This window comes from Perissodus microlepis, chromosome 12 (assembly GCF_051167445.1).
Source record: "Perissodus microlepis isolate ML-2025 ecotype Zambia chromosome 12, ASM5116744v1, whole genome shotgun sequence".
NCBI lineage: Eukaryota > Metazoa > Chordata > Actinopteri > Cichliformes > Cichlidae > Perissodus > Perissodus microlepis.
In genome coordinates, this window is record NC_140472.1 from 12,803,686 (window position 1) to 12,831,587 (window position 27,902).

At 43.8% G+C, this 27,902-nt stretch overlaps 1 protein-coding gene across 2 annotated transcripts; it reads right to left on the reverse strand.

The window, feature by feature from the left end:
* Positions 1-1,266: 1,266 nt before the first annotated feature.
* Positions 1,267-27,818, reverse strand: igsf9b (immunoglobulin superfamily, member 9b). 2 transcript variants are annotated; one of them, XM_084946306.1, is made up of 22 exons: positions 27,168-27,818; positions 21,502-21,597; positions 18,999-19,205; positions 12,523-12,669; positions 11,491-11,642; positions 11,181-11,298; positions 10,759-10,900; positions 10,340-10,485; positions 10,089-10,231; positions 9,860-10,000; positions 9,635-9,751; positions 9,406-9,556; positions 9,195-9,306; positions 8,939-9,114; positions 8,602-8,840; positions 8,386-8,470; positions 8,125-8,295; positions 7,940-7,976; positions 4,290-7,706; positions 3,983-4,140; positions 2,912-3,123; positions 1,267-2,700 (listed from the first exon to the last, which is right to left on the reverse strand). In XM_084946306.1, exons 2-21 carry the CDS (start codon positions 21,560-21,562, stop codon positions 2,924-2,926), a joined length of 6,120 nt encoding a protein of 2,039 aa, XP_084802432.1. In that variant the 5' UTR covers positions 21,563-21,597; positions 27,168-27,818; the 3' UTR covers positions 1,267-2,700; positions 2,912-2,923. The 2 variants fall into 2 exon arrangements, with proteins under 2 accessions (XP_084802432.1, XP_084802433.1); XM_084946307.1 differs by lacking the exon at positions 2,912-3,123.
* Positions 27,819-27,902: the final 84 nt, after the last annotated feature.

Here is a 27,902-nt window from a genome sequence, read left to right on the forward strand (position 1 = left end):
TAATGGTTAGAGTGCCACCTAGTGGGACGACTATAATCTTGGTTGAATGAGATGAAATGTTAGCTGGTGGTTAAATGCATGAATTCCATCAATGTGACATCAGATCGGACGTGCTGGTTTTAGGTGTTGGGCGTGGCTCGACGCGCCGGGGGTGCGAGGGCCCTCATAACGCTGCTTGCAGCTTTAATTTTACTTGAAATTACAATCTAATTACATTTACCTACAAATACTTAAAGGTAGGTGCGTTAGAATAGAGAGTAACAAGTCGTGTTTTTACAAGAAAAAGGAATAATTACACTGTAAGTAACTTTAAGTACTGCGTAATTTCAATTTATTTTGTGGAACAACAAACAATATTTCCCCATATTACATTGTAATTACAAATGTGGATGTTATTTATTTTTCCTTGTAAGGGAAAATCCTAATAATTTGTACATCCTTTCCTATAAAACACGTGAAAGTTAGGCAAGATCACTTCATAATACGCCCCCCACCCACCCCCAAACACACACACAAGGATAGTGTACTTATAATATAGATGAGGAAATATAGTTTTTCTGCAAAATTGCCAGAAACTTGTACACAGAACTTAAAATTACTTACAATACAACTTGTGCCTCTTTTCCTGTCAAATATCCAAAATTTTAGATACACCTTTTAAATCACTTGTGCACTATTTAAATTCACTTACAATATAATCATTTTCTCTTTGCTGAAGGTGTTTTCTGTTATTGTAGTCTGTTTTTTACAACAACTTCCTGCTGATCTACAACTCTGCACATATTCAAAAACAGACTCCAAACCTTTTCATTAACCCGGGTTTACACTGAATAGGTCCTGTTGATTTTTGTTTTTGCTGTTTTCACTGTCTTTAAGGCATTGTAAACCTACACAGGGTTTTAATGCTGTTGTCTTATTAAGCACATTGATTTTACACATGTAATGTGCTATATCAATAAAATTGTTATTGCTATATAAATCTAAAATCTACTTAGATTATAATTATTTCTAATTTTTCTGTAAAGAAAAAAGAACTTGTAGTGTACCTACCTTCAACTACTTGTAGATAAATATAATTACATAATAATAATAATAATAATAATAATAATAACGAAATTCCATTTAATTACAGGGGAATTAGACTCTTGATCGCAAGCCTTATTTTAGAGGGTTACCCAAGCTTTAATGAGAGGGACTATTGTGTTAACAGTGATAGGTGTTAAGTGTTTAGAAAAGAAAATCAGTCAACACTCTTTCAGTCTGATGCATTCTGAATAAAACAATTTATTCATTACAAACATATAAAAATGACAAAAAACAGCCAGGTGGTAAGATATAAAAATTTCCAGTTTATACAGAGCTTCCAAAGCCATGGTCAGAAATGCATTTTCATCTGGGTTAGGAAAGTAAATATAGTACAAATCCCAAACTATAGCTACAAAGATATTCTTTAGATCTCTGTTTGTCAGGTGATGTACAAAAGCATCTTCTGTTCGGTAAAAAATAAACCAAAAACAAACAAAAAAACGGGCACAAAATTCATAACAGACTTCAAATACAGAATCAGAAGTCGATGAAATATTCACAGTGCTGCCTTCACATCGAGGATGTGAATTGTAAACATCGTTGCATATCGTAAGTCGCTTCAATAAATATACACAAATACTCATTGTGTGAGAAGGTGTTCAATCAGTGTGAATCCTCCGGTTTTTGTTTGAATACATCCCGCCAGTCGAAACCTCTCCACTGTCATTCAGGGTGATGTGAATAAAATAAGGCAAAAATAAATTTCCCTATGTATCTTATCAAGTGTTACAGTATCTGTTATTCATAAATCGCAGAGGTAAAATCTGACTGACTCAGGTGGAGTAAAGAAGCGTTTTTCTTTGAAGAGGACTGTACACAATACAACATTCAATCATTCACAATAAACTATATATAAACATTTATACATTTTTAACAAATACAGGGGCAAGATTTTAGGTGAACTGATTAATAAGAGCTCAATGGGAGGATGTTACTGGGACAGATAATATGTGGGATACATAATTTTAGGCAACCAAAGGGCGAGTCGTAGCAGGAAGTGAGCCAATTCTTGTAAAGGATCAGTAACACAAATTGCAGGAAGCCTTAGCATTATTTAAACTGCAAGTACTATTATTATTATTTAAGTACCTAGTCTTATTAAGTGGGAGTGGGAAGAAAATGTTTTTAGTGCTGTTTGATTGGTATCACAGGCGACATTAGAGACACAGACACTGCCCAAACATCCCCTTTTTTTTTTACTAAAGGAGCATCTTAAACAGTCCAAATACGTAGCAGGCTGTTGCTTTTATAAAGCAGGTCTTTCTGAGCTGTGGACTGTAAAAACATTTTTAAGCCTCACTAAACTGTTCATTCCTTTGGGCCTGATTGTCAAGATTACAAAATAAAACCTCAAACACAGCTGCACGCGCTTTGTAAGAAAAATAAATAATTCCTTTTCAGCTTCATTATGCAAAGCACAATGGAACAACAAGACAAGAAAAAGAATACGCAATCCAAAAACAACCGAAGAGTTGCTGTCTTACATTTGATGAGCAATGTCCGTTTTAACAGAGGATTCACATAACGAAGCTCCAGTGAGGTGTGACTGTGTGGTGACCACAGCGCTGTCGTTAATTCATTAAAACTGCTATTTGATATCTCCCTTAGAGGTACCTGTGAAAGACAAAAACACAGGAGTTTAGCATTACACAAACCTTGAAGGGCCAGGTTAAAGGATTTTAAATATAATCAGAAGGTTTTAATCAAGCACAACTTCACTGCACATCAATGATCTGAAAGCAGGCAAAAAGATGGTGCAAGCAAGGCGACCAGTGAGAGGTGGAGAAAGGAGGAAGAAGGCGAGAGGGCAGGCAGAATAACGGACCGAGTTAAGCTGCTAGAGCAGTGCTGAGCTGGAGTCAGAGTCTGAATCGTGGCCAGGGGTGACGCAGGGCTCACGGGAACAGATGGATTCCTGAGCCCGCCTGTACTCTTCGTACTCCAGGCGGAGAGCGTTGAAACGTGCTTCACTTAGAGAGCGGCTGAACTGGCATCGAGGTGGATTGAAAACTGGCGGGCTGACTGAGGGAGACGGGCCTGGGGGGGTGGGTGAGGTGAGGCACAGGAAATGCATGGATGGGCATGTCATGGGACAAGCTCACAATAATCACAGCACGAGGGCACAAGATGAACACATGCAGCCATCACTGTAAGGCAGGATTCACATGGATATGCTGCTTCAGTGCTTGACGGTGGTTGTTTCCCAGCTGGCTCTTATAAACTTTGTTCTATTCACTTTTATTTAGATAGTGCCAATTCACAACAATAGTCTCCTTAAGACGTTTTATATTGTAAGATAAAAACACTATAATAATAGAGAGAAACCCCAAAAATCTCATGACCCCTGTGAAAAACCACTTGGTGACAGTGGGAAAGAAAAACTCCCTTTTAACAGGAAGAAACCTCCACCTGGCTGAGTCATCTGCCAAAAGTGGTTGCAGGTGAGGTTAATTATTCAATACAATGATGAACTTCTTCTTTGTGTTGACGATGAACTGCACAAACGGCCACATTGCTCTCTCAGGATATTTTCCTAACACGATTTCTGGAAAATCAGAATAAATGTGATGTGACGCCTGCACTGGCATTTCAAAAGCAAAGTAATGGATCCATAATTAGTTTGGCAACATGTGATGTCACCAGATTTAATGTAGGGAAGTACACGGCAAATAGTCATCTAAATGTTTGGCAGTTGATCAAAGAAATACTCGTGGATTCAAGTCTTTGGTCGTGCCAATTCTGCCTTTATGCAACTAGCAAATTAGTCGGGGTAATATCAAAGTGCATGAAAAGTGACAGCGCCGAAGCATGAAACACATCCGTGTGAATCCCGCCTAAGCATTTCACTCATAAGGAAACATGCAACATAAAGAAGAAAAGTAACAGAAATAGTCACCTTTGAACCGCTGATCCTGGAGGCCACCGGCTTGATCCCGACTGCCTCTCTGTAAACCTGTTTGTGACTGATCAAACTTTGTGGCCTCCAGGACCTCAGAGTCCACACAGGCATCAGCAGAGTCCCACTCATAACTCTCATCTACTGATGTGTTCCTTCTAGACACACAAAACAAGGTGGTAAGAATAAAAGCAATTACCAACAAGTAAAATGACAATATTAATGTTATTTTGGCAACAGAAAGAAGTCCTTCAGCCGTGAGGACGCTCCAGTTTGTTTTGCTTTTTCAGGTGTGACGGTGTTTCACCTTTTCGCTCTCCTCTCAGGCAAATCCATGTCAGCTCTGTGACGCTCATTTTCCTCTGTGGTTTCTGGGGAGCTGAGCAGCGTGGGAGTGATGGACAGGGACTGCCGGAAGAGTCCAGCACTCCCTCTACCACTGCTCTGACTGGCATAACTGGCCCTGCCCCCCTCCCTGATTTCTCTGCCTTCCCGGATCTCGGTCTCCCCTCCCCTCCCCATCATCCTGTCAGGCTGCCTGTAGATCTCCCCCTCTCGTGGTGGGAAAGGGGCGTAGTAAGGTGAGGGCCAGCTAATGCCCCTGGGCAGGTAGGACCTCAGAGGACCTCTCCTTGAGTCCATGGGTTTTAGGCCATCCCCTCTGGATCCTGCCCAGTGCTGGTGCTGGTAGTGGGGGATGGGGATAGAGGAGGGCATGGGGACATATTTATGTTGGACAGACCTCAGAGCTTCAGGATAAGTGGGGGACCATCTGGAGGATTCTGGGAAAACGGTAGCTTGCCGTCGTGGATCGGAGGGTTCCATCAGTGGGGAGACTGAGGTTTGTCTGGGTGGGTACGCAGCAGGCGTGAGGTAGGAAGGACTAGCTAAAGATCTTTGTGCGTGATGAGGCCTCTCTAAGTTGCCCATGCTGGGGCGCCTGAACGGGACATACTCCCCCCAGGAGGGGCCTGGCCTGGGGAGGGAAGGCGGTGTGCGACCCAAACTATAGGACTTCACCCTGACGTCTGGGTTTGGGAATTCGTTCCAGTAGCATCTCTCAGAAATATAAGTCCTTGGGCTCTCAAAGTGCTCCCACCTCTGTGGGCCCAGGCTGATAGATTTCTTTAGAAAAGGACGAGGCTGTCCCATGCCTGAAAGAGTCCTGCAGGGACCTATGCTTAAGGATTTCTTTAGAAATGGCACAGGGGCTTGATTTATACGCGATACAATGTTATTAGTCCTGCTGCCCTGAGAAGCTTGTCTTTGGGATTGCTCTGATAAAGACTCACTACTGTCTACAAAACTCTGCGAGTGTTTTGACACTATATCCGCCATGCCTTTAGCTGCACTGAACAAGGTGTGAGCTGACCTGGACCCAAGTCTGGATTCGGGCCTGTATGTGCTCTTATTTCCAACCTGAATCTTTGTTTTCTCATCATAGAGCTGCTTGCTAGTTTTTTCTGGGCCGGGTGAGAATGGTTTTGGGTCATCAGGAAATCTTACTCTAGCTTCCCCATGGCGGGAACGTCCATAATCTTGTTTTTTACTAGTGTCAAAGCTGGCCTCAGCAGCGCCTGCAGAATGAGTTTGTTTAAAGCAAACCGCTTCTTGGTTTGAGCCAGTTTCACGGTTTTCCTGAACATGAACCTCCCAGTTTTTAGGAACTACATCAGGTTTAGCCACCACTGATTTTTCTGGCTTTAGTTCTGAGTTTTCCCCTTTGCTGTCTGTGACTTCTTCCACAGGCTCATCCACACTCATTTCAATAAAACCAGGAAGGCTCAGATACTCGAGAATTGCACTTGTCTGGAGTGGGGACATTTTGGGAGATTGAGCTGTGGGCTTGGCCTTGAAGGAGTCTGACATTCTGGGGACAGAAAATTGAGACTGGTCGCTCTCGGCTTCTTCCACGAGAGTTAAGGATGATATAGGGCTAGGGCTGTCAGAGAAAAGGCATCTGTCGCTCCTCCGGGAGCGTGCTCGGATTCCTTCTTTCTCTAAGTCAGAGTAAAATCCTGAACTTCGTCGGTCATCCTGGACTGGAGTCTCTCTGCCTTTAGCCTTTGGCCCCACTTTGTGATGCTCATAAGGCAAAGTAGAGTAACTGGAGGTACTGGGATCCCTTGTGGATGTGTAGTCTGTGTCTGCAGGTCTCTCAGGCTGATTATAAGGTGAAGAAGCTGAACTTTCAGGCCTCTCACTCATTAATGAAGGACTTTTGGCAGCTGTCTCCCAGAGATGAGTGCCTCCATAAGCATACGAATGCCTTGACCTCCGTCCTGCAATATCTTCATGCTGTGTCTTTTCCATTATGTCCTGCTCATTGATGGACTTCATGTATATATCAGGATCTCTCTGAGGACTCAGTGACCGCGCTCTATCTGGTTCGTTGACACACATAGAAGGGGGTTCACTGGTAACATCAGGGGAGATTGTGGGGAGAGAGGTGTTCTGGGTGACCGGAGACCGTGATGAATCAACAGCAAGCGAGTCCTCGGTGGTTTCTCTACAGAGGCGAGGACGCCGTGGCCTGGGCGATGCGGTCTCCTGAGGAGTCTGTACAGGAATAAGGCTGGTCACAGATGTTACAGGGCTAATGTCCCACTGAATGCGAGACATGGGGAGCCGGTCCATGGGACTGCTTGTGTTGCCAAAGTAGCACGCTCTCCTATAGTCAGACACTTGACTTGTTTGACCCAAAGGCCTATGTTTCTGTCTGATACTAACATCTTGTGGTTTCCATACAGGTTCTTCTTCTGACTCAGGCTCATCCCTCTGAGGACTTTCTGTTTTATTAGTCTGATGTTCATCTCTCCCACGATTTCGACTTCTTTGCTCAGCTGTATAGCTCTTTAGCTCTCTCTCCATTTCTTCCCTCTCTTTTGCCAGCTGGACACACTTGTTAATGCTATCCCTCTCCAGCTCACTGTCAAGTTGTGAGACTAAGGTGCTGTTATTAGTCAACTGACTCTCCATAGGCTCATAGCCTGAAGGCTGCGGCCTGTCTGTGTCTCTATCCAGAAGCTTTGTCCTCCTTCCAAAAGAGGGCAGCAGGTCTTCTGTGTGTCCTGTCATGCGATACCTCCTCAGAGGATCACTGGGTTTCTTCTCACTGTTGTCTGAATAAAAGCTGGCTCTTTCTAAAAGAGCCTCCGAGCTTTGCTCGTCATCAGAATAAAAGCAGCCATGACGGGAGAAGTTTCTGGCCATGGCCCGTACTCTTCCAGGGGAGGAAGGAGGCCTGCTCAGCTCCGGGACATCCACTGTGAGAGGAGAATCCTTCCTCTCATCTTTCTCTGAGCTTAAAATGCTCGACTTTGCAGAGTCCCTAAAGGATGTCCTGCTGCTTCCTGAGCCACTTGCCCCACCAGCTCCACCATTACTTTGTAGGACAGTCTTCTTTAAATGTTTTCTATTCGAGGGACTAGAACCCTCTGGCAGTGGCTGGACAATGAAGCGTCCATCCGGACCTCTGGAAATGGACTCCAGAGCACTTGGTGAGGGCGCCTGAGACCCCAGGTGACTCTCAAAGAGTGTGTAATGAGGTGGCGGAGAAGAATTGGACAAGAGTTGCTTCCGTTGGTCGTGGTATTCGCCGTGACTTCCCCTGTCAAACGAGGATCGATCGGACTGTGAGCAGGACGAGTTGGGAAAGAAAGGAAGTGGTGGACACAGCTTCAGCTTCAGGACACTGTCTGGACTGCGAGGGGGTGAGCGAACTCTGAGAAAGTCAGACAGGAAATAAATGCTGTTAAAGTTGATTAAAGCTGAAGATTGTGCTCAGCTACTTCCGTGGTAACAGAGAATAAAAATAGCTGCCTTTACCGTTTTATCACATGTACATAATAATCATATATCAATTAGAAAATAAGCTTTACAACAGCACTATAAATAAATATTACTGCATGTGGTCTATTTCAAATACAATATAAATAGGGGGATTCCTACACTTACTCTTGAGATGTGCTCTTCTGAAGTGCAGATGGCAGATCTGCCAAAATGTAAGGAAAGGAAAAAATATCAGACACCAGCACAGATGAAACTCTCAAATCATATAATTAACTTAAACTTGGGAAACGTATACGTGCTCAAACTTTCAAATTTAAAACTTGTGTTTGTATGATTAAATCACACTTTACCTTGTCTTCTCTTCCTGCGCCGGCGCTGTCTCCTCTGACTCATGTAGCATGCTGTCACCAAAGACAGAACGATGGCCACAAACAGGAAGCACACTCCAGCTAACACACCAGCCAACAGCGGCTCAGGGATAACCTCCAAGAGACTTGGGCGCAGGGGGTAAACCTCCATCCCTGTAATCAGACCAGTCAGAGGCCACTAATTCCAGCAGTTATCAACTTGCGGGGTGTAATGCTTTTAGTAATTTGTACAAAGCCACATACCGATGGTGGATACATTGACAGACTCGCTGGGCTCACTGAGCACTTTATTGCAGCGAGACATAAGCCTCAGATCATAATTCGAGTCCTGAGAGAGACGGATCAGGATTTTGATTATAGACATAAACTAGCACTTATTTAAAGAGTGGCTTTTCATAAAAAATCAGTATAACTTTAATTTCATATAAAATAATATAACAATTAAGTATAAGAACTTACCCTCAGCAGTCCCTGAACAAGCAGGTCACTCTGATTGGCGCTGATGTTGCTGGTGAGGATGACCCACTGACCCTGATCCCTGCGGGCCTGCAGTACATAACCTGTCAGTGGAGAAAATGGAGCTTCGGGAGGAAACCACCGCAGCAGAACGCCTTGCTCAGTCCGGTTGGCTGACAGGAATATGGGAGGATCCAGAATTGGGAGAGTGGTGACAGCTGTAGGTGCTTCTGTTGGCACAGCTGGTAAGAAAGCAAAGTATAAGTTAATACTTATAAATACTTGTAGTAAAAAGTGTAAGAGGTAATCAAACCCAAAACACAAGTTCAGTTGTACAAACCTTGAGTTCGCACAGTTATAATTTCGCTGAAAGGTCCAGAGCCGAGCTTATTCTGAGGTAGGACGCTGAACTGATAGCCCGTGGCGGCAAGTAGCCCAGTCACCAGCAGGTAGTTTTTAGATGTTGGCACTGGCAAAGACGCCCATTCATGTTTCCCCCTGGATGCCTGCTTGACCCTGGAAGAAAAACAAAACAGTCAAAAAAAAGAAATGGATCTAACGATTGTGTGATATTTTATGTATTTTATGTCACTGACCACACAGTGAATTTCTGGGTGAATCCACCATCAAAGCCTGGCACCCAGGACACGTTTGCCTGGTTCACCTCTGTGGTGACAAACACTGAGGACACAGCGTGAGGGCTGGTGCCTGAGGAGGAGAACGTCACTTTGAACTGCTGGCAGTACACTTGAATTCAGCGAATGCAGGAGTCACATATTTATTGCAGAGATGCGGTTGATCACTCACCCAGCACCATGACCACAGTGCCTGCACTGACAGTGGCTACACGATTAGTGGCCAGGCATTCCCAACCCCCGTGGTGATCTTTACTAACTGGCTGCAGCAGGAGGGAGCCGTTAGCCAACACAGTGTATGGGGAGCGAGGCGTAGGGCCAATCTGTGAGGGAGGACACAGATTAGTTAAAATAAGGAATTAATACGTACGCGTTGCTGCATCCGTGAGAATTTCCCGTACCTTGCTCCATGTCACGTTTGGAGCAGGGTCTCCACTGGCTTCACAGGGGATGATCAACTCCCGGCCCACCTCCTGGAAATACTCAGGTCGAGGAGGCACGCGGAACGATGGTGGGTCCTGGAGGACGGAAAGAGCCTTTTTACTTTTGCCCGTTAATTAGTGTGCACATTTGAAGCAGATCATCTTCCTGATACTAAAGACTTGAGCTGAGAACAACAGCCTTACCTTTAAGATGACACGGGTGGGTTCAGACTGCCCCATGGTGCCATAGCTGTTATAAGGCGTACAGGTGTACATACCCACAGCATTGTCATTGGCTGTCGCTATAAATACTGAGCCCTCTGAGTTCACCATCCAACCTGGGTACTGGATAGGTACAAAGATTGATTCCAAACTCCCTTTGGTGAAAATCTCTACTCAGTGAAACATTTCAGTTTCATGGCGCATGACTTACATTATCAGGATTTAAAACGTTCCCGTCTTTGGTCCAGTTGACGTACAGCACAGGGGGATCGGCTTGGACAGGACAGACAATGACCCCCTCCATGCCTACGGGCAAATATGTTTCCCGCAGCATTCGGCCTACACGCGCAGGATCTAAAATGACAGAAGAAAAATCACTCACAAAAAATTACTACAGTGCTTATTTCACAGGGAACGCTGGTAAGTGCAACCACAAAAATGCCAGCAGGATAAGAGACTAACGTTTAACTTTCAGATGGGCAGAGGCTGAGGGTGGGCTCAGTATCCCATTTGTTGGGATACAGGTGTAGTTTCCAGCATCTTCCGGGATGAGATTAGGGATAAGAAGTGTTCCATCCACCAAAACCTTCACTCGAGACTTAAGTGATCTGAAGCCAAAAAGATAAACATTTGAAGAGGCGTTCAAAATAACTGACACAAAAACACTTTGCTGAAGCAACTGAAATATTATTAATTTTGAAAGGTTCTGCATTGAGACCCATCCATCCGTTTTCTTCTGCTTAACCAATTTAAGGACACAGTGGGATGGCGCCTATCCAGCTGCCATAGGGCGAGAGGCGGGGAACACCGTGGACAGGTCGCCAATCTGTCTGAGGGCTGTTTTAAAAATATTAATGGATATTTTGAAATGATGGACTCACTCAATATGGTAAACATTCTGTCCTTGCTTCAACCATTCGTATGTCAGGTTTGATGGGTAGGCATCAGCCTGACACTGCAGAACTGCATCCTGGGACATGTTGAGAGTGGTGTCCTCTGGGGAAATGAGGATGATTGGAGGGCCTGTACAAAGCACAAGACAGACGAGAATGACCAGAATTAATGGACAACTGATGATGGCGGGAGAACTTTTTTTTTAATTGTTAAATTGCTGCAATGCAAGGAAAAGACTGTAGGTGGCACTATACACTATTATATTTAACCATGGTTTAAGCAGCATGTTTAAGTGTTGTAAAAAATATATATTGACAATTTCACTAAACAGAATTTATTTGTGCTGTTGCTTATCATGAGGTAGGCAGAGATTACACCTGTCTACAATGACTTATAGTTAAACACTGACCTTTGACCTGCAGCTGCGTGTAGTGGGTGAGGTTCCCCTCTGAGTTGGACACGTGACATTTATAAACTCCAGAAATATTTCGTGTGACAGAGGCCAAAGACAAGCTACCATTGAGCACCTGAAAAGAGGCCGAGGTAAAGACGATCAAAGACAAAGATGGAACGGGAGAGGAAGACTATGAGGCAGAGATGAAGAGAACAACAAAGCAGGTTGCTTCAAAGAAAAATCAAAGCTGCAACTCCTGCAGAAAATGCTAATTATTAAGTATTTAATTAGAATGCTGAAAATGCCATCTGTTAATCCCCCTCACTTTTATTTTCTCATGTTTCTCAATTAGGCTCTCGTCTTTATGCCAGACGACAGTTGGTCGAGGGTTGCCATGGGCTCCACAGCTGAGAGTCAGCGAGTCACCGAGCAGAACCTCCACAAAAGTTGGCGGCATCTTAATAAACACGGGTGGAGCTGAAACAACGACAGATCAAATAGACCACTTATTTTCATCCACATACTCATAAAGGACACATAAAGGAACTTTAAAATGGAGAACTACCCCAACAGCTAATCCAAAGGAACAGATATGATTTGCTGTGGTTTAGAAGTACCACCTGTGGCTCCTCTAAAACTACATTAGAACTCAGTGGCAAGTCATTTCAGGCTCTGACAAGTGTGTGGACACAGGGATGGATATGAAGTGGCGACAAGGAGAGATTTTCATAAGTTACTGTGAATATATTTAGATAGACACGCTGTAATTGTAGCACAATAACTAGTAAGCCTCCAACTGGCAGAGAGAGGCACATATGTCTACACAGCACTGCCATGCTGAAAAATATATGCAATCTCTGCATTAAAAATGTCATCACTGTCAGTGTCTAATACTCTAAACAGATTCCAATTTATGCACAATGCAACACTATTGTGTTCCAAAAATAAGCCTTGACGTCGATCCTGATGTAGGCTTACAATCATATCTAATACTCACATCACACTTTCATTTTAACTTCTAAGTGTTCCACAACATAACCAGTGCAGGTGAGAGAGCGGGAGATGTACGTTGGTTAAAAGCTTTTTGCATGTAAAACACAAACCAAGGATACAGTGCCAATCTAAAAGCCAGCCTTACTTCACAGCAGGCTAGGCACAGACAGACACGATGTGATTACTGGGTGCAAGGTATGTCACTTAGAACCTCTTCATACACTGGAATAACACTATTCAGCTTGCCAGGGCCTTCAGAGTCCAAGCCAGGCCCCATGCTGTAGCTGTTCTAAATAAGGACAGTGCCAGTGATGAGCAACGAAAGGAGCAGCTCTCGAGTCCCCAAAACCCTGCGGTGCTGCACCTGTGATGGAGAGGAAGGTCCATGTGCCATTTCGAAAGTCGTCGGTTTTGCTCTCCAGGAGCAGGATGCGGCATTCGAACCAGCCTTCGTCCTCCAGGGTCAGCCGTTCTATCAGCAGAGAGGCGCCCCGGGTCAGAGACACACGGCCTGTGAGAGGAGGGGTGAGGGGGACAGAGAAAGCAGACAGGCAGAGTCAGCATATGCAGGAAAGGGCTTATCATGCGCAGGACCCAGTGTCACAATGAGCACGATCAAAGTCACAGACACACCCACGAACAGTGCGAAGAGCAACTGTAGCTCGAATGTTTGCAGCGACTAACAAAACCAATAATTAAGAAAATTTGCAGCTCAAGTGATGAGAAGTCAGTGGCCCTGAGACAGAGTTGAAAGACATGAATCACTACAGTGATGATTATAACAATGTGCAAGATGACAGATTTTGTCCTGTCATTTAGGGTTTGGTTGGCGAAGTGGAGAGCTAAGATGAGTATGCCAGGAATACTTGAATGCAGTTTAAGCTTAAAGGAGAAACCCACCGCAGTGTGTGATAAAAATAAGCCATTTTTTGTTAGGCGGGGGCAATGGACAGTAGTAAACAATGTAAGGGCCTGGCAGATGCACGCTCTGAACTCGTGTGTGAATGCCATTAAAAGGCAGATGGATCCACGCACAAGCACGCACACACATTTTCCTGTCACACACAGCCCCTGCTCTGCTCCCTCTCCTCTTCTCTGTACTTCTTACAACTCCTTGTCAGGCTTTGAAACTTGATCTGCTGGTTGCCTGGTGACTGCAGCCTGGTTTCAGGGTACACCCCCTCCTTTTATTCAGTCTCTCAATGAACTCTTTTCTTGCCCTTCAATCACAGAGTTTTAAAAGACAGGAGGATGCGTGCAGGAAGGAAACACACACGCTGCTCATACCAGGCCCTGCCAAAGCAGTTTGAAAGTAAACAGTGACCCATCAGTGTCCAGCGTCCTGTAATTCTTGCTTGCTCCTAACACGTTGCTTAGATAAAGTGTCATAATCAATCATCTCTGCAAAGTAATAATAGTAAAGCATTGCAAAAAAAAAAAAAGTAGCAGCCAGCATAGATATCATCTTTTCCAGCTCAACAGGACAAAATCGTTGAATGCCCTGCAACCCTGAAGCAACAATATCGCAAGAAATACAATATCGTCACTATTCACACCAGCTCTCTCCAGACAGCAGCGTCTGGAGAAAGCCTGGCAGCTATGAAAGTCATTTAACTCTGTATATGGCCTAAAGACCGGGTGAAACACACACTGAGAGTAAAGACAGGCAACAATGGCTAACAATTAACCCTGCATTCCTGACTGGGGCAGTTGCTGTGCTAAATAGCTAGGTTTAATGATTGACTGACCTCCCAGAAGACAGGCAAGTGTTACTTAGAGGCTCCATAAAATGAATACCTCTGATTTCAGCTAAGCATCTTTCAAAAAACTGGGCAGGGCTAGATGATAACAGCTACGGGATAACTTTAGGTATTTTTTCTCCTATCCTGATCCTTAGGATCCTCTCCCGAGCTTCTTGTTTCCTTTTCCACTTTTTCTAATTAGACCTGCAATTAATCAGCAACTGCAGGACAAGAGGAGGCGCAGCATCACCCTCTTTTTGACTTCCACCTTATGGGATACTTAAAAAAATCCATCTGATTGGCTGCTATAACGTGTCCGTCTGCCCCGGGCACTGATCTTGCAGAAACACGTGGGTGTGTACACATGTTGATTTTCAAAATCGGAGTGCCCTGCCCCCTGAGTCTACACAGGGAAATTTGGGTTTCACTGCTGAACACTTAACCCTTTCCCGTAGCCTCCCTCTTATCCGTCACCACAAAGACATGGAAGCCCCCCCCCCTCATTCCTCATTCTCTCAGGTTACCATAGAGACTAGACCAAGAAAAGCCCGGGCTGTAGGTTTAGATTTGAATTCAGTTGCTGTAGAAACACGCCACGGCCAAACACGGGTCGATCATGCGAGCGGAGGGAGGGGGGATTGTACTGTCACAGATTTGAGAAATTACAATTGGAAGGGGGGGGGGGGTCTTGTGTCACATCCAAGAGCAGAAGGAAGAGTGAGAGAAATTAATGAGAAGTGCAAGAAGAGAGGTCTTTTGAGTCTGTGGCCGAGCACACACGGGGGCTGCGTGACAAATGTTGCTTTATTTAAATATGAATGTTGCATCTTCGAACTTGAACTGAAATCTCAGATGGCACTCGGCAGGTGCTCTACCCTAAGGATGTTCACTGAAAGGCTGCTTTTCTCTCTCAGACACAATGCAAATATTCTGCAACAGCTGATACAAAACCTGGGAAAATTATAAACCACACCAGTGAAAAACACTTCCTGTTATTAAATCCAAGAGGACATGAGCAAGAGGTTACAGAGAGGTTAGTCGAATTTGGTTCATCAATAATCCACAGGCAACCAATGAGAGGTTGACCTTCCTGACCTCTGTGCTCCAGCAGACGCCATTCATCACTCTCCCTGGTCCTACATCAGCGCAATGTCCGCGAGTCCTCGAGAGACAAACATGATTAGGCTCTATGGCACTCAGGGAGAGGATTGCTGAAACCATAACTGCTCCCCCATCTCATCTCAACCCTCCTCCTCCTCTTCCTCCTCCTCCTCACTGTTTTTGCTCCGGCAGCAATCGCATGACAGCTACAGTCTATCTTAAAATGAGCACTTGTTTCCAACAGGTTGAGCTGCTCTGCAGTGCAGCCAATGGGAAGAAAATGGAAACGCTAATCCAGCAGCGCTGTTTGAAGCTCCGAAACGCACCCTGCTCATATTAGCCTGTCAGGTTCTCGCCTAGTGGGTGGCAGGTTAGGCGCAACTGTTCTTTTATAGTCGTGCCGCTGGCCGGTAGCTCGCTTCACCTCACTGATCTGATTTCCTGTTTAGATTAATGCATCTTTTTCTGCAAGTGAAACCTCTGCAGTGCAACACATCATATTTCACACTTACATTTATGATGCACAGCACTTTCTTTGCCTATTGTTGTGACTACTATAGCCTCGGCACAAGGTTTTAATTGTTCTGGCAGAATGAACCAACATGTGATTTTTAGCCTTTTGAGTTCCCACTGGAAGTTACTGACAAAGTAATACATGGAGTACTGTGAATTTTATGCCAGACAATAGCCAGTGAGGAAGAAAGATTATTCTGTTTGGAGAAGCACCAGCGCTGCTTTTCTTTGTCTACTCGTATGTGCATAAGAGAGCCGGGCAGAGGTGCATTGTGGGACGTGTTTTGATTTGAATACAATCATAAGTCTGAGACCGGCCCCCTGCCTCTGACAGCTCACCCCTCCCGTTCCCCCAAATTTCTCTCTTCAATCCTCCTGTCCCCCTAATCAGTTAAACCCTCTTATGAATAGCTCTTTGTCGTGAGATAGATTACAGTTAACTCTGTCCCTCTTGTTCTGCCCAACTCTGGCCGAGCGAGTACACACGGCTCACGTGCTGAATTTCACTACAATGGGAACTCAACTTATCACAGGCATTAGCTCTTACACATGATCGCAAAGAAAAAGTATTAGTTTTAATATTAAAATCTCTGAAATTAAAATCCGTAGGTCGGTGCCGTGAGATGTATTTGGGCTGTTTTCCAGTGCAGAAGTTGATCTTGAGCTGTTTTCGGTTCAGGAAGAGATAACGCTGATGTTAATAATTGGCAGTTGTTAAATTTTAAAGTTGTTCAGTTAGACATGCCATAATTTGTGAATATCAAACTTGTTGTAGGCAAAGTTGCAGGTAGAAAACCAGATTTTGCTGAAGTTTTTCCGTTAAAGTGAGCATTGGTTACTTGAGCTATTCCCCTTCAAGTCTTTATGGAAGCTGTTTGAAGCCCTTGGACTGTATCTCACAGATTTAATATGTGCCTAGCTGCCTAACCTAAGGTATGAGGTAATAGGGCCTCTGTGGTGGCCTGCTGCTCTAAGCTCGTGAACATGAAATCCCCAAGTTGCAGCTATGTATTCTTCTTCTATTGTGTCATTGTTTGCTGTTCATCACGCTGGTCTAGTTATAGCAGAAAAACTGGTTGAAGATCATGGAGCCCTCAGTTTCACATTTCAGTGATCTATTTTCTGCTTTTGGAGCTCTCAAACAGAGCGTTGTTTGCTAAAGCTCAGTGAGTTAATATGAAATTCCACATAAGTTTATCAGGGGAAAGACTGTCTGTGCATACTCGGGTATAAAAACTTGTTTCGTGTGTGTGTGACAAATGCAGGCTTTAACTTCTCCACTGTTCGAGGTCACACTGAGAGTGTGATGGAGGCCTGCTGAGATCTCGGGGTTTGCCTATTATCCTTCTAACCTCAGGTCAGAGTCCCCCCCCCCGCTCACAATCGCCACTCATTTACTTCAGCACACAGGACGTATTTGATCTAGACTTGCAACGGTAAACCATCCTGACACCGCAAGACTCCAACATATTGTCTCAACAAATATAACAGCAGCGTGTCAGTCAGAGTTTATCTGGCTGTTTCCTCTTTGTTCTGAGCTGACTAATGTTCAGATCTCCATGGCATGCTGTGTGTGAAACAGAGAGGCAGAGGAGTGAGCGGCACGAACAGGATATTCTCTCGAGAGGACACGAGAGATGGTCTCTGAGACCTGGACAGGATGGTTGGACAGGATAGTTGGGACACTCCTCAAATGCAGAGTAAAATCTTGGAGACACCTGATATCACTATCAAAAAGATGGTGGTTTAATGGGATGAAAAAGGAAATGGAGATACAACTTGCCCAGATTAAAATTGTTAATAGCCTCAGTGAGCTTGACACAAAGCAGCAGACAAAGGGCAGACAGCCCATTGGTAGTGCTTTTTCTTCACTAAATACCTATTTAGTATTACAAATTCAAGTCTGATACCTTACTTAGCTCTAATGGAAGTGGCCATTATGCTGCAAATACTGAACAACAATGTAATTCTTTCCCCATAATTCATTATCTTGATCTCTTAACCGTTTCTTGATCTTAAGCCTTAAAATTCAATCATCCTCATTCTCCTGTTCCTGTCCTCAAACAAGCCAAGACAAAGACCAGGAAATGGTGGCCGACTTCACCGTCTTGTGGTTAAAGCTGAAATCCCACAACAATTTTAATTTGAGAGTAGAATACATTAGACCCACAACACTGACACGCTTCACATGCTGCCATCTGCCTTCAGTGGGAGGGGAGGTATGAGGATCTAATGCAGACTGGGGAAAAGCCCGCACCAGACAAGTACACGCAAGGGGTGAATTTGCCAGAAACACGGAGACACCCCCTAAACATTCTTGTACTCTGAGCTACGTCTCTGCTGCATTATTTACTTCATTATGGCTGCATGTGTATCAGATGGCTGCTCCTAAACAATGATATGGTTAACGGCCTACAAGACCGCTAAACACATTTAGCCCAATTGCATGTTTTGGGGGTTGGGGGGTGGGAGCATGATTTGTGTTTCGACCGCTGTAAATGTTCAGTGGGGTTGTGGAGTCGTCCAAAGCTGAAAACATGTTTCTAAATCAGCAGCTTGATTCTCTGAGCACCTCCTGTATGTCCTCACATAACAAATCCAGCGAGGTTCTCTGTACATTTCTGTGACCTAGTTGGGACTGCATGGGATTTGGGGTGTCCTACTAGTCCTGTTGGCTTTGGCAAAGCAATGGGAGGTTGTGATACCCCTTTTTTGTCTTTTGTCCCCTGGTAGACAATGACAGGATTATAGGGCTCCAGCAAGAAAACTCCCATTATTCCGATTGCTTCATCCATCCTCCTTCCAGCACAACAATCTCCCCTTACTGGGTCACCCCTCAGCATACTAATAAAACACTGTCATCAGACCACCAAGCCCCCAACTACACTCCTAATCCCCTTGTGAGCAGCGTTACTGGTACCCCCCTTGTTATTGCTCAGCTGCCCCACCCCCCCACCCTTTACTGCCTCCACTAAAACACATCCATTCTCATCCTTCCCCTTTCCTCTGCAGTATAACTGCACTCTGGAAACACACAGACTGAACACCAGCTGTAATTACAGGGACCGTGTTTTGGACGGATTATCTTTTTAGGGTATTGTTTCATCCAAACTTCCCCTCCCCAGTAGTTCAAAAATACCACTGTAACCTCCTTATGTCTATCTTTGCCCACACAAGACAAATGAGCTAAGGAAGTTTTACCCCCTCCCCTCACAAAAAAAGTCTTCTGAAACACGACCTGAGCAATCTGTCCGCTGATCAGAGACTTTTATGTTGTTGGCTTTTTTTTCTATTTCCTACTGGCTTTTAAAGCTCACTTATGGGAGTGGAACCACAAAAAGCAGGCGAAGAAAGATTTACACGACTTGAGGTCTTCAAGGGAATCTACCTCTACTTCAGGGGGTTGCGCTGTCAACCAAGTAATAAGTCTTTCATCAGTTTCCTGAAAGGAGTGCATGACTGAGCAGATTCAAATAAAGCTTACCCTTGTAGTTGGGATGAACACGAGGAGTATACACTCCAAATTTGATGAGGACAGGAACGCTGTAACCAAGGCGCACCCACTCCACCACATGTAGTGGAAAGAGGCTTGGGGTGGTGGCTTCACTGGATGTAGGAGCGAGGCTACAGCTTAACTCTGCGGAGCTCCCCTCTCGGGCATGAACCAACGATGCTGCACCTTGAGACACACCTGTAAAGACAACAGCATATCAGCAGGATAAAGCACTCGTTTCCCTGCAGACATTTTCTGACAGTGCAAAGTCCATAAAACAGCGCACATCTGAGTGCAGCTCAAGGCCTGTTGAAGTGAGTAATGGCTACCAAAGTAGCTAAATTAACATTCCTTGAAATCTTCTGGTCATTGGTTTCTGTGAAAATTGTTTGCTATGATAAGAAGTTGAGGGGAACTTGAGGGACGAGAAGACAAGAGTTTGTGACCACACAGGCAGCGAGAGGCCCTGACAGAGAAAACCTGGTGGAAAGAGTCATAACAGTGTCATGAATGCTCTTCTGAAGTGGACCTTGCATATGACTTTCCCAGACTGTTAAAAGCCGGGCCATCTGAGGGCATGTAAAACAACCATGTGCCATTTGGTGACAAGATCGTATTGCTGCAAAGCCTGCAAACACAAAGCAATCCCATTAGTGACACCTGGAGCAGTCTCTCCTGTCTCTATCCCATCTCCCTTTGCTGCCATGTGCTCATGTGGGTGTGTGAGCGACGGGTGCCAGTGTTTGCTCTGCTACTCATCTGGCCTGGTGATTACTTTAATCTCAGAGGGTGGGGGTTGGTGGCGATACTCTGATGCAGGGCAGCAGGACGCTCTGTGGCCGCTCCAGTCGACCTCCCACTACCCCCTGGGGTCCACACATGGTCTATGGGCCAGCACAATCAATCCCACCACCATCACTCCCCCTTGCAAACACAAGCACGCACACACAGAAGCGTGCTGAGGGTTGGGGGGTAGCATAAATCCAGGATTGATCTAAATCCACACCCAGAGATATTATTTAAGTTGGATTTTGTCCCCATTCTCTCTCGTCCACTCATGTCTGAGCTGTAACCCCTCCTCTTCACTCTCTCTAGAACAAGGGAATTGGATCAGTGCCATAGTCATCATGGTGTCATTCAAACTGCGTGCAGAAACAAAACAGGAGCATATGCCAGCTGCTTTGCAAAGCATCCGAGCTTTGTTAGTACAGGTAAAAGATTTGGCAACAACTTTGGTAAAAATATGTAAACAAACTGCAAAATGGAGCAAAACAACTGGTTGGCTTAATCCCCTTTCAGACAAGCACTCCTTTCCATTAATCTGCTGGCATATGAATGTATCAGCTTTATGTTTGAGTGTGCACCCTGGTCGCTTTCCATATAAGCCACAGCAGCAATCTCACAAGATCAGACTGAGTAACATTTAAGTATCACTTTCAGCATCAACCTGAACTCAGGAAGATTACCCCTTTGCATATCGCTTCTGCCCATTACTCAGCTCGCAAAAAAAGTGTTTGGTAAATGGTCTACACTTGAATAAATACATTCAATAAATACATACAAGCTCTCTCTATGAGCCAGAGAGCAAAGGGCAGTGATAGCTACTACTTGCTGTAGTACTGTGAACCACACACAGACATGCACTCCTCAAGACAAAAGTGTGGCAACACTTCACTTCAGTACCTCGTGTGCAACAAGCCCTGTACGTGCACATGCCAAGACTCAATCCATCAGTGTTGTGGGTGTGTCTGAATAAAGAAGTTAACATAAAGTGGCCTATTTTTTAACAAAGGAGGCAGTGATGACTGAAAATGTCTTATCAAACTAAGCTTCACATTAGCAAATGTTAGGAAAAGTTACATTTGTTCCAAGACAGGACACAACTGTCCAAAGCAATGTGCAGCATATGCATATTTAAACATCTTATTATCACCCCTCCAATCTCATTTTCTCTGACAACCAGCTGTTATTTCCATTGCCCTGCCGCAGAGTAAATATTCAAACATTTCACCACTTTAAACGAATTAAAATTGAAGCTGAAATTTAAAGTTGAAGGTAAGAGTGTTATTAAGAGTGTCGTGAAAGAGATTTCAGTCGCTAAAGATTGGCGATAAGGAGCAAAACGGTGAAGCACGATGAAGAAGCGTGATCCAATAAAGAAGACTGTTATCACTGTTAATCTGTACTGTAATACTACATAAGCCCTATGTGGACATGTTAAATAATGTTTCAATGTCATTGTTGCATAATCGGGCCTCATATTTTGGAATCAGTTTTATCACGTTAGCAGAAAAAAGATCTACAATTGTTTGCTTTCCCTATGTGTGTGCTGAAAAATTGCTCAATTCATGACATGACAGTTCAGGTGTACTGGGGGAGTTATTCTAAGAAATCCAAAGGCAAAAAATCTCTGAAAGCTCAACAAGGAGAAATAAAATACACAAATGCACTGTTAATATATGCAATGGCTCAGTATTTGCATTGGCATACTTACTTAGCAGACAAATGGCTACAGCAGTGGTGACAGCCTGAAGCCACTGTCTCTCCAGTCCCATGGCCGTCCGTCACACTCCTTCACACATCTCCCAACCTGAAAAGGAAGACCACACATACCGATTACTCCTCAGCAGAATACTGCTGTACTGTTCACAGATCCCCCCGCTGCACAAGTACATCCCTCACATCCCCCCTCAGATAAATGTAATCCCCCCACCCCTCGAGTTAACATCAACTCATTAGCCAACAACTGCACTGCATTCCAGATGCTTCTTGGTTTATAAATAACCATATTCTTTCAAAACACATCGTCCTGGGGAAAATTGTATGTTTGCGCTGTGGTTGGATTAAGGTAAATAAGCTACTTCAACAAGTGCTACAAATAGACAGGGCAATTGCTTGGAGTCTGAATCTTGTAGATGTTTTATTGCACAGGCCAAAGTGTGTGTATGCGTGTGTTTATGTGTGGCCACAGAGAAGGCCTTTACAAGGCTCTAGGTGTACGTACAGATTAACCTGGTGCTTGTGATTGGTCCAGCTCATCCAGAAGGTCTCGTCAAATGCTAAATAGGCCAACAGCAATTGACAGGTTAGATGAGCAATATTGAAAGGTGCACCACCCAGCTCCAGATGTTATATTGTTAACACTGTTTCATTTTCACAAGCCTCACAGACCGGACTTTTTCACGACTTGTCGACCTCCTTCCCAGTGAACAAAGAGAACAGCTGGAGCGAACCACAAAGCCCTCTACTTCAAATTGGATTGCAGGCACAAGTTTAAGTTGCTGACCTTCAAACATAACGGAAGCCTTTGCACACTTCCCTTAAGTCATTCAGTACTCCTAATACCAGCTTATTACTTTAAGTTCATTTAGGTAATATAAGGCGGAGAGTATTTTTAGAAAGCAGCGAGGTGTTGGATATTAGCTGCTGCTACAACCAGAGATTCACTGCAGAAACACAGGGCGTCTGACTCATTTGACTGAGACCTTTAGTCTCTTGGCGGCACATGAGCAAACAAACAGCCCAGAATAGAACAGCACAAAGATTCTTTTATCTCCTCGCACTTGACCAACACCAACAACGTTTCTGCTGAGCCGGGGGAGAGATGCGGTAGTAGTAATAACTTTTATGCTGCACCTTTCTAAAGCAAACAGAGAGGCAAGAATGTGGTTGCACAAGCAAAGAAGAGGAGGGTGGTCAGGGGCAAGTCTGGGAAATAGTCATTAGTTTTTGCATGACAAAATAATTTCAGTGCACTAAAAATAAGGGCGGATTACTCTGACTGTGGGAATAATGCTGGTCAGTAGGGGTGACGGATAAACAGCACTCTTACAATGGATTAAAGAAATAAAGACACTGATTTTGTTCTTTTTGTGTCACTTCTGACAGCCAACAAATGTGGGAAGTGTTTGTGCACCACTCGACTGTCTTATCTACCAGCTCCACAGTTACTTTGACAACATGAAAAACTAATAAATACATCCTAACTTGCATGTGATCCTAGACCGGGATATAGGACTTTCATGTGGAAACAACCACATACAGGGGAAGCCTGTGGGGCAGGTGGGTGGGGGCTTTGTCTGCAGGTGCAGGAGGACGACCAGATTATTTCCTCAGGCAGTGGAGCAGAGGAAGGCCATTTAATTGGCATGTGAACAGAGAGGGCTTCAAAGGGAGCCCAGATGTTAAAATGAGTACACTTAAACTGAAACAAGCCACTAAACATTTAACCACAGGAACTTTTTCTATTTATCTCATTGGACTAAGCCAATTACTACCTTTAAGCAACCATGATTCACGTATATAACTAACGTGTGAAGAAAACAGCTCCTGTTCTACAGTAAAAGCACAGACATTAGTATACTTGCATGTAAAACGTCTTACACGCTAACTCATCATGAGAGTAGTGACCTCTCGGGGGATGAAAAGCCAGCTTGACTAAAGAATAATACAACCTTTGTGTGTTTAGAAAAAGAAAACAGAGAAGACAAAACAAGAATAAAAAAAATAAAAAAAAACCAAGCTTCAGCATAAGACTGTTGGCTCTGTAACGTGTATGCGGACACCAGTGCTTCGCTGGATTTCACTGACACAGATTGCTTTGGATCTAGTCATGACTTGGCCTTCTGGACAGGCCATTTGTAACACCCAGTCTAATCCCGCCCTGCTGCTTTGAGTGTTAACAGTGTAATTGAATTAGAGATCAAATTCGTGAGCCAAATCAAGGACAGTCTGTCATCTAGCTGTTCAGTGATCAATCACTGGTAAGCCAAGTCACACAAGTCTGCCGTCTGGGATTCTATAATTTCTTCTGGTGGAGAAAAAGTAGGCGCGTGATGCTTTGACAAACCCGGGTAACCTGGGGTTTATTTAAGGGGTTTTGCTCAAGGTCTTTCTGATCTCCACCAACTTTCAAAATTTTGCAAAACCTGTAGTAACAACTACAGCGCCAGTACTAGACTCAAAAAGTAAAATCAAAGACCCTCACACCCTCCAAATAAATATTTAATAATATAAGAAGCATTAAAAGGGTGCCATTTCTCACGGATGAACGAACATGTCTGAAATCTGACATGACATCAACAGTTTTGCTCGCAGTAAATGCGAGCTGATGTCAACCTGTCAACTGTAACAGCTGGTGGGCGTGAGCTCTTCCAATGGCTGTCATCTGTGTCACACTATTATATTATTCAGACAAGAGCTGAATAATGCACAAAAAGAAAGGTGCACTTTTAAACACGCAGGAGTAACCATGAGTAATGAAGTGATCTTTTCAGCTGTCTTTTTTCGGCCTATAAATGACGAGTAAATTATCATATTCTCTGATGTTTTCTGTGACGCTCGTGTTAAAACTTGTCACAAAAAGTGAACTCCTGACCTAATGGGTGTGAGAGCGTTATCCACCGGTACCTAAGCAGATCCATCAGTGATGCCAGTGACAGATACAGGCCTGATAAGCAGCAGCATTACTCTCTTAGTAATCCTTGTTAATCCTGACAGGTCGTGGCATCAGCACAAACCAGCCTGTAGCAGGAACTACAAGTGTTGCTCAAGTAGAAACTTTAACAGGTACGCACAAGACTCTGGTACAGATGTAAAAATAACACGCAACCATCCAGAACAAAGATGTGAACCATCATTAACGCAGGAATGGGTTTGAAAAATCAGTAATCCAAAGCAGACTGGTTGGACAAGCACGCACGGCGTAGCGATCGATTCATGGATTTTGTCCCTGGCACTGTAACCAAGCTCAGAAATGGTATTGACATTAACTTTAACTAAAGGAAATGAGCTTAGCACACATTGGGCACGAGAGTAGAGTCCTGTGCTCTCGGGGAAAGCCTAGTTTATATGGATTAACATAGTAATCGTTAGTAACCTAACACCTAGCACAACAACACTGATAACTGAACCAGGGTTTTTCCTGCACAGGGAGCTTTTTGTTGGTTTTATCCACAAGTTTTATCCAAATCCAAAGGAAACCCCCACTCCCAACACTGTATTTTTTTTTCACTACTTTGTTTAAATAAGGGTTTCCTTTGCTAAACAGGACATCTGTGTTTATCAAACGCTCGAAAATACCAAGAAAATTCTTAGATTTCGGTCAAATAAGGTAACACAGGCTCGTTCGTGCTTACATGCTTACTCTTCTCCCAAAGGTCCGTTCCAAGCCAGGAAAAACTTGCTTGCTTGCCGTGGTTGAATGTTTTCAGTTGCACATCAAAACTTAAACAGTATTACATTTACTCTGCACTTTTTCAGCAGCCAAATACTGCTGCAGATTACTGCTTCATGCATGAGTGGTTTAATTTCATGCTTTGTTTTATCCTAGGATAATACTCACTCAGACATCCCGGGGGGACGGTAAGTGCTGAGTAAAGCAAGGCATCTAACATCACTCTTGTAAGTCTCCCTGCCCCCAACAAACTTTCAGGACCAGGTCAGTCCCATAAAGTTTCTTTCAAAACAAGACAGTGAAAGAAATCAATGGTCTAAAAGCAAAGGTCACAAACTCTGGGGTCCAGCCATGAAGCACACGCCTAACTTGGAGATCAATGAGACTCAAAGGACGTCCACAGAACTGGCCTTTTTCAGTATGTTAATGGCATGCTGCTCATTTCGCTGCTTAGAGGAAAAGCTGTTATTTCCCAGGTCAAAATTGAGATCTATTACATGCAACAGCATCCAAATATGAAACACTGCAAAGCTTGAAATAGTTTATTAGACCCTCTCTTTAATCTTTATGCTTTACTACATGTACTTTCCTGTATATCCCTCAGTACTGTCACAGGCTTAAATTCACCATGGAGGAGCAGACGCTCCATCTTACACACAATAACAGAATCATTTTCAGTAACCACTTTCGACTCATGAATAATTTGCTCCTCGGTGCAATCAATTTCCTGCACCCTGACAATCTGCCTACAGGGGACAGTTTGCCACATAGTGTTTTGAACAATGCAATATTCCAGTAAAATGTCAAGGCTTGCTGAATTATGGGGGGATATTCGTGTGTAAAATGACACCCGGGCTGGGATATGACACACACAGACTTTGTTAAGCTGAGACTGCTGAAGATAGACTTTAAGGATTCTAGCAGTAAAATGCAAAACTGCTTTTAGTGCTCCCTCAGTGTAAATAATGCAAAAGCAATTTAAAAACAAAACAAAAAAACCCTTGTTGTTGCAAACACTAGTGCATGTGAAAATAGCAGAGTAGTGTAGAGTAGTGTGCTTTTTGGGGGGAAATAGCACATATATTTCTTTCCCATTTGAAAGCAAGCATAATCTTTAAAGTGATTTTCTAACAGAGGGGACTACAAGGCATCAGTAGTGATCTGTACCCCTATGCACCTCCCTTTTTACCAATCAGCAAGCACAACAAAAACAAAGGAAGGGAAACAACAAAGCACACACTGTATATTATGTATAAAGCACAGGGCTGCTGCACTCTTTAGCACAAAACAACGAGGTTCTTTAGACAGAACTACTAGGTTCTGTCCCATAACATGCATCACCCTGATAAACTAGTCCAAAAATAAAACGGCAAACACCAAGCCATAAGCCACTGTACTGCTGCACCCTACAGTAAATTTTGATGCACAGCCCTTTATGTCAACACCCATCTCGCTATATGAAACAAAACAGGTACACCTTTTGTTTGACTCAGAAGAGCCGATGCCACCTAAGACGAGGGGGCCTAAATAAAGAACAAACAAAAAAAACGTATTTTGACTGGAACAGTGCTGATTTAAGGGTCATTACAACGTGTGAAACCTATTCATAATGCTTTAACATGAAGGAAACACTCATTCGGGGATTACAAGGGCTGCATGTGTTACCCAAAACATAAACAAATCCTGCACAAAGATGACTCTGTGCACGATGTTATCGCAAAAGTATTTTTTACCTGGAAACTAGACATTAACCATGGCAAAATTACTAGTTTAAAAAAAATTACAATAATCATAACAAAAGGAACCAAATGGAGTAATTTAAACAACAACCAAAAAGGCTCCTGTTATATGGCCTTAAACCCACAGAAATCTCACAGATATTCTTATTCAAGCTGTGCTGATTTAGTACAAAGAAACTTCTACAGGATGTTTGGTGTTGACTAGCCTGCGGAGGATGTTTTAGCTCTGCCCGCCCAGCTCCTTACCTTTGCTTGAGGCACTTTTCACTTGAAGCAGAAAGTGCAGTGTTTCAGTCCATTGATGCTCTTCTTTTAGACTCCTGCTACAGACCCAGTTTATCCGTCTATTCCTTTCTCTTCAGAGAGATCAAACACCACAAACGCACACACACATACACGACTTAAAAGAAAAAGAAGAAGGTGCTGGGAGAAGAAGGCAGGTGGTCACATTTTTTTCCCTCTTTCAGTCCGAGCGTGGATCAAAAAAAAAGTCTTGTTATTCCTCGACATCCATGGTGCTCAGACTTTCTAAAAAAAACTCTTCGCAGCTTCAATAAAATCCATTAACCCATACCACCCTCATGACTCCGACATCTGTCCATTTAAAGTCCATTTAAACACTCCAAGCATTGGCTTTCTTTTTTTTCTTTTTTTTTTAAATGTGCGCAATCTTCTCAGTCCAAACTCCCTCAAAGTGCCTTTAATCGTGAGGGAGAGTTTATAACAGAGTTCAGAAAGAAGTTGAAAGGCTCTCGGTCGATTTGGAGCACATTGATCCTCAAACAGGTGCAAGATCCATCAGAAAGAGAGCATACTACACGTTTAGTTTGAGCCCTGCTGTTGATACTCTCCCCGCGGTGGCCCTCCTCCCGTTATTATCGTTCCCTCCTCCTCCGACCACAGCGACGTTTGAACGGCTGTCAACTCACACAGAGCACAACGACGAAGCTTCCTGGTAGAACTTTCAAATTAAAGCTTTTA

Bases quoted from the DNA above. Each gene is read 5' to 3' on its own strand.
- igsf9b (XM_084946306.1), bottom strand. From the start codon at position 21,562: ATGGGACTGGAGAGACAGTGGCTTCAGGCTGTCACCACTGCTGTAGCC. The intron at 10,486-10,758 runs GTGAGTCCATCA...TTTTGGCTTCAG, and splicing joins CAGAATGTTTACCATATTGA to ATCACTTAAGTCTCGAGTGA. The intron at 9,752-9,859 runs GTAAGGCTGTTG...TCCGTCCTCCAG, and splicing joins CCACCCGTGTCATCTTAAAG to GACCCACCATCGTTCCGCGT.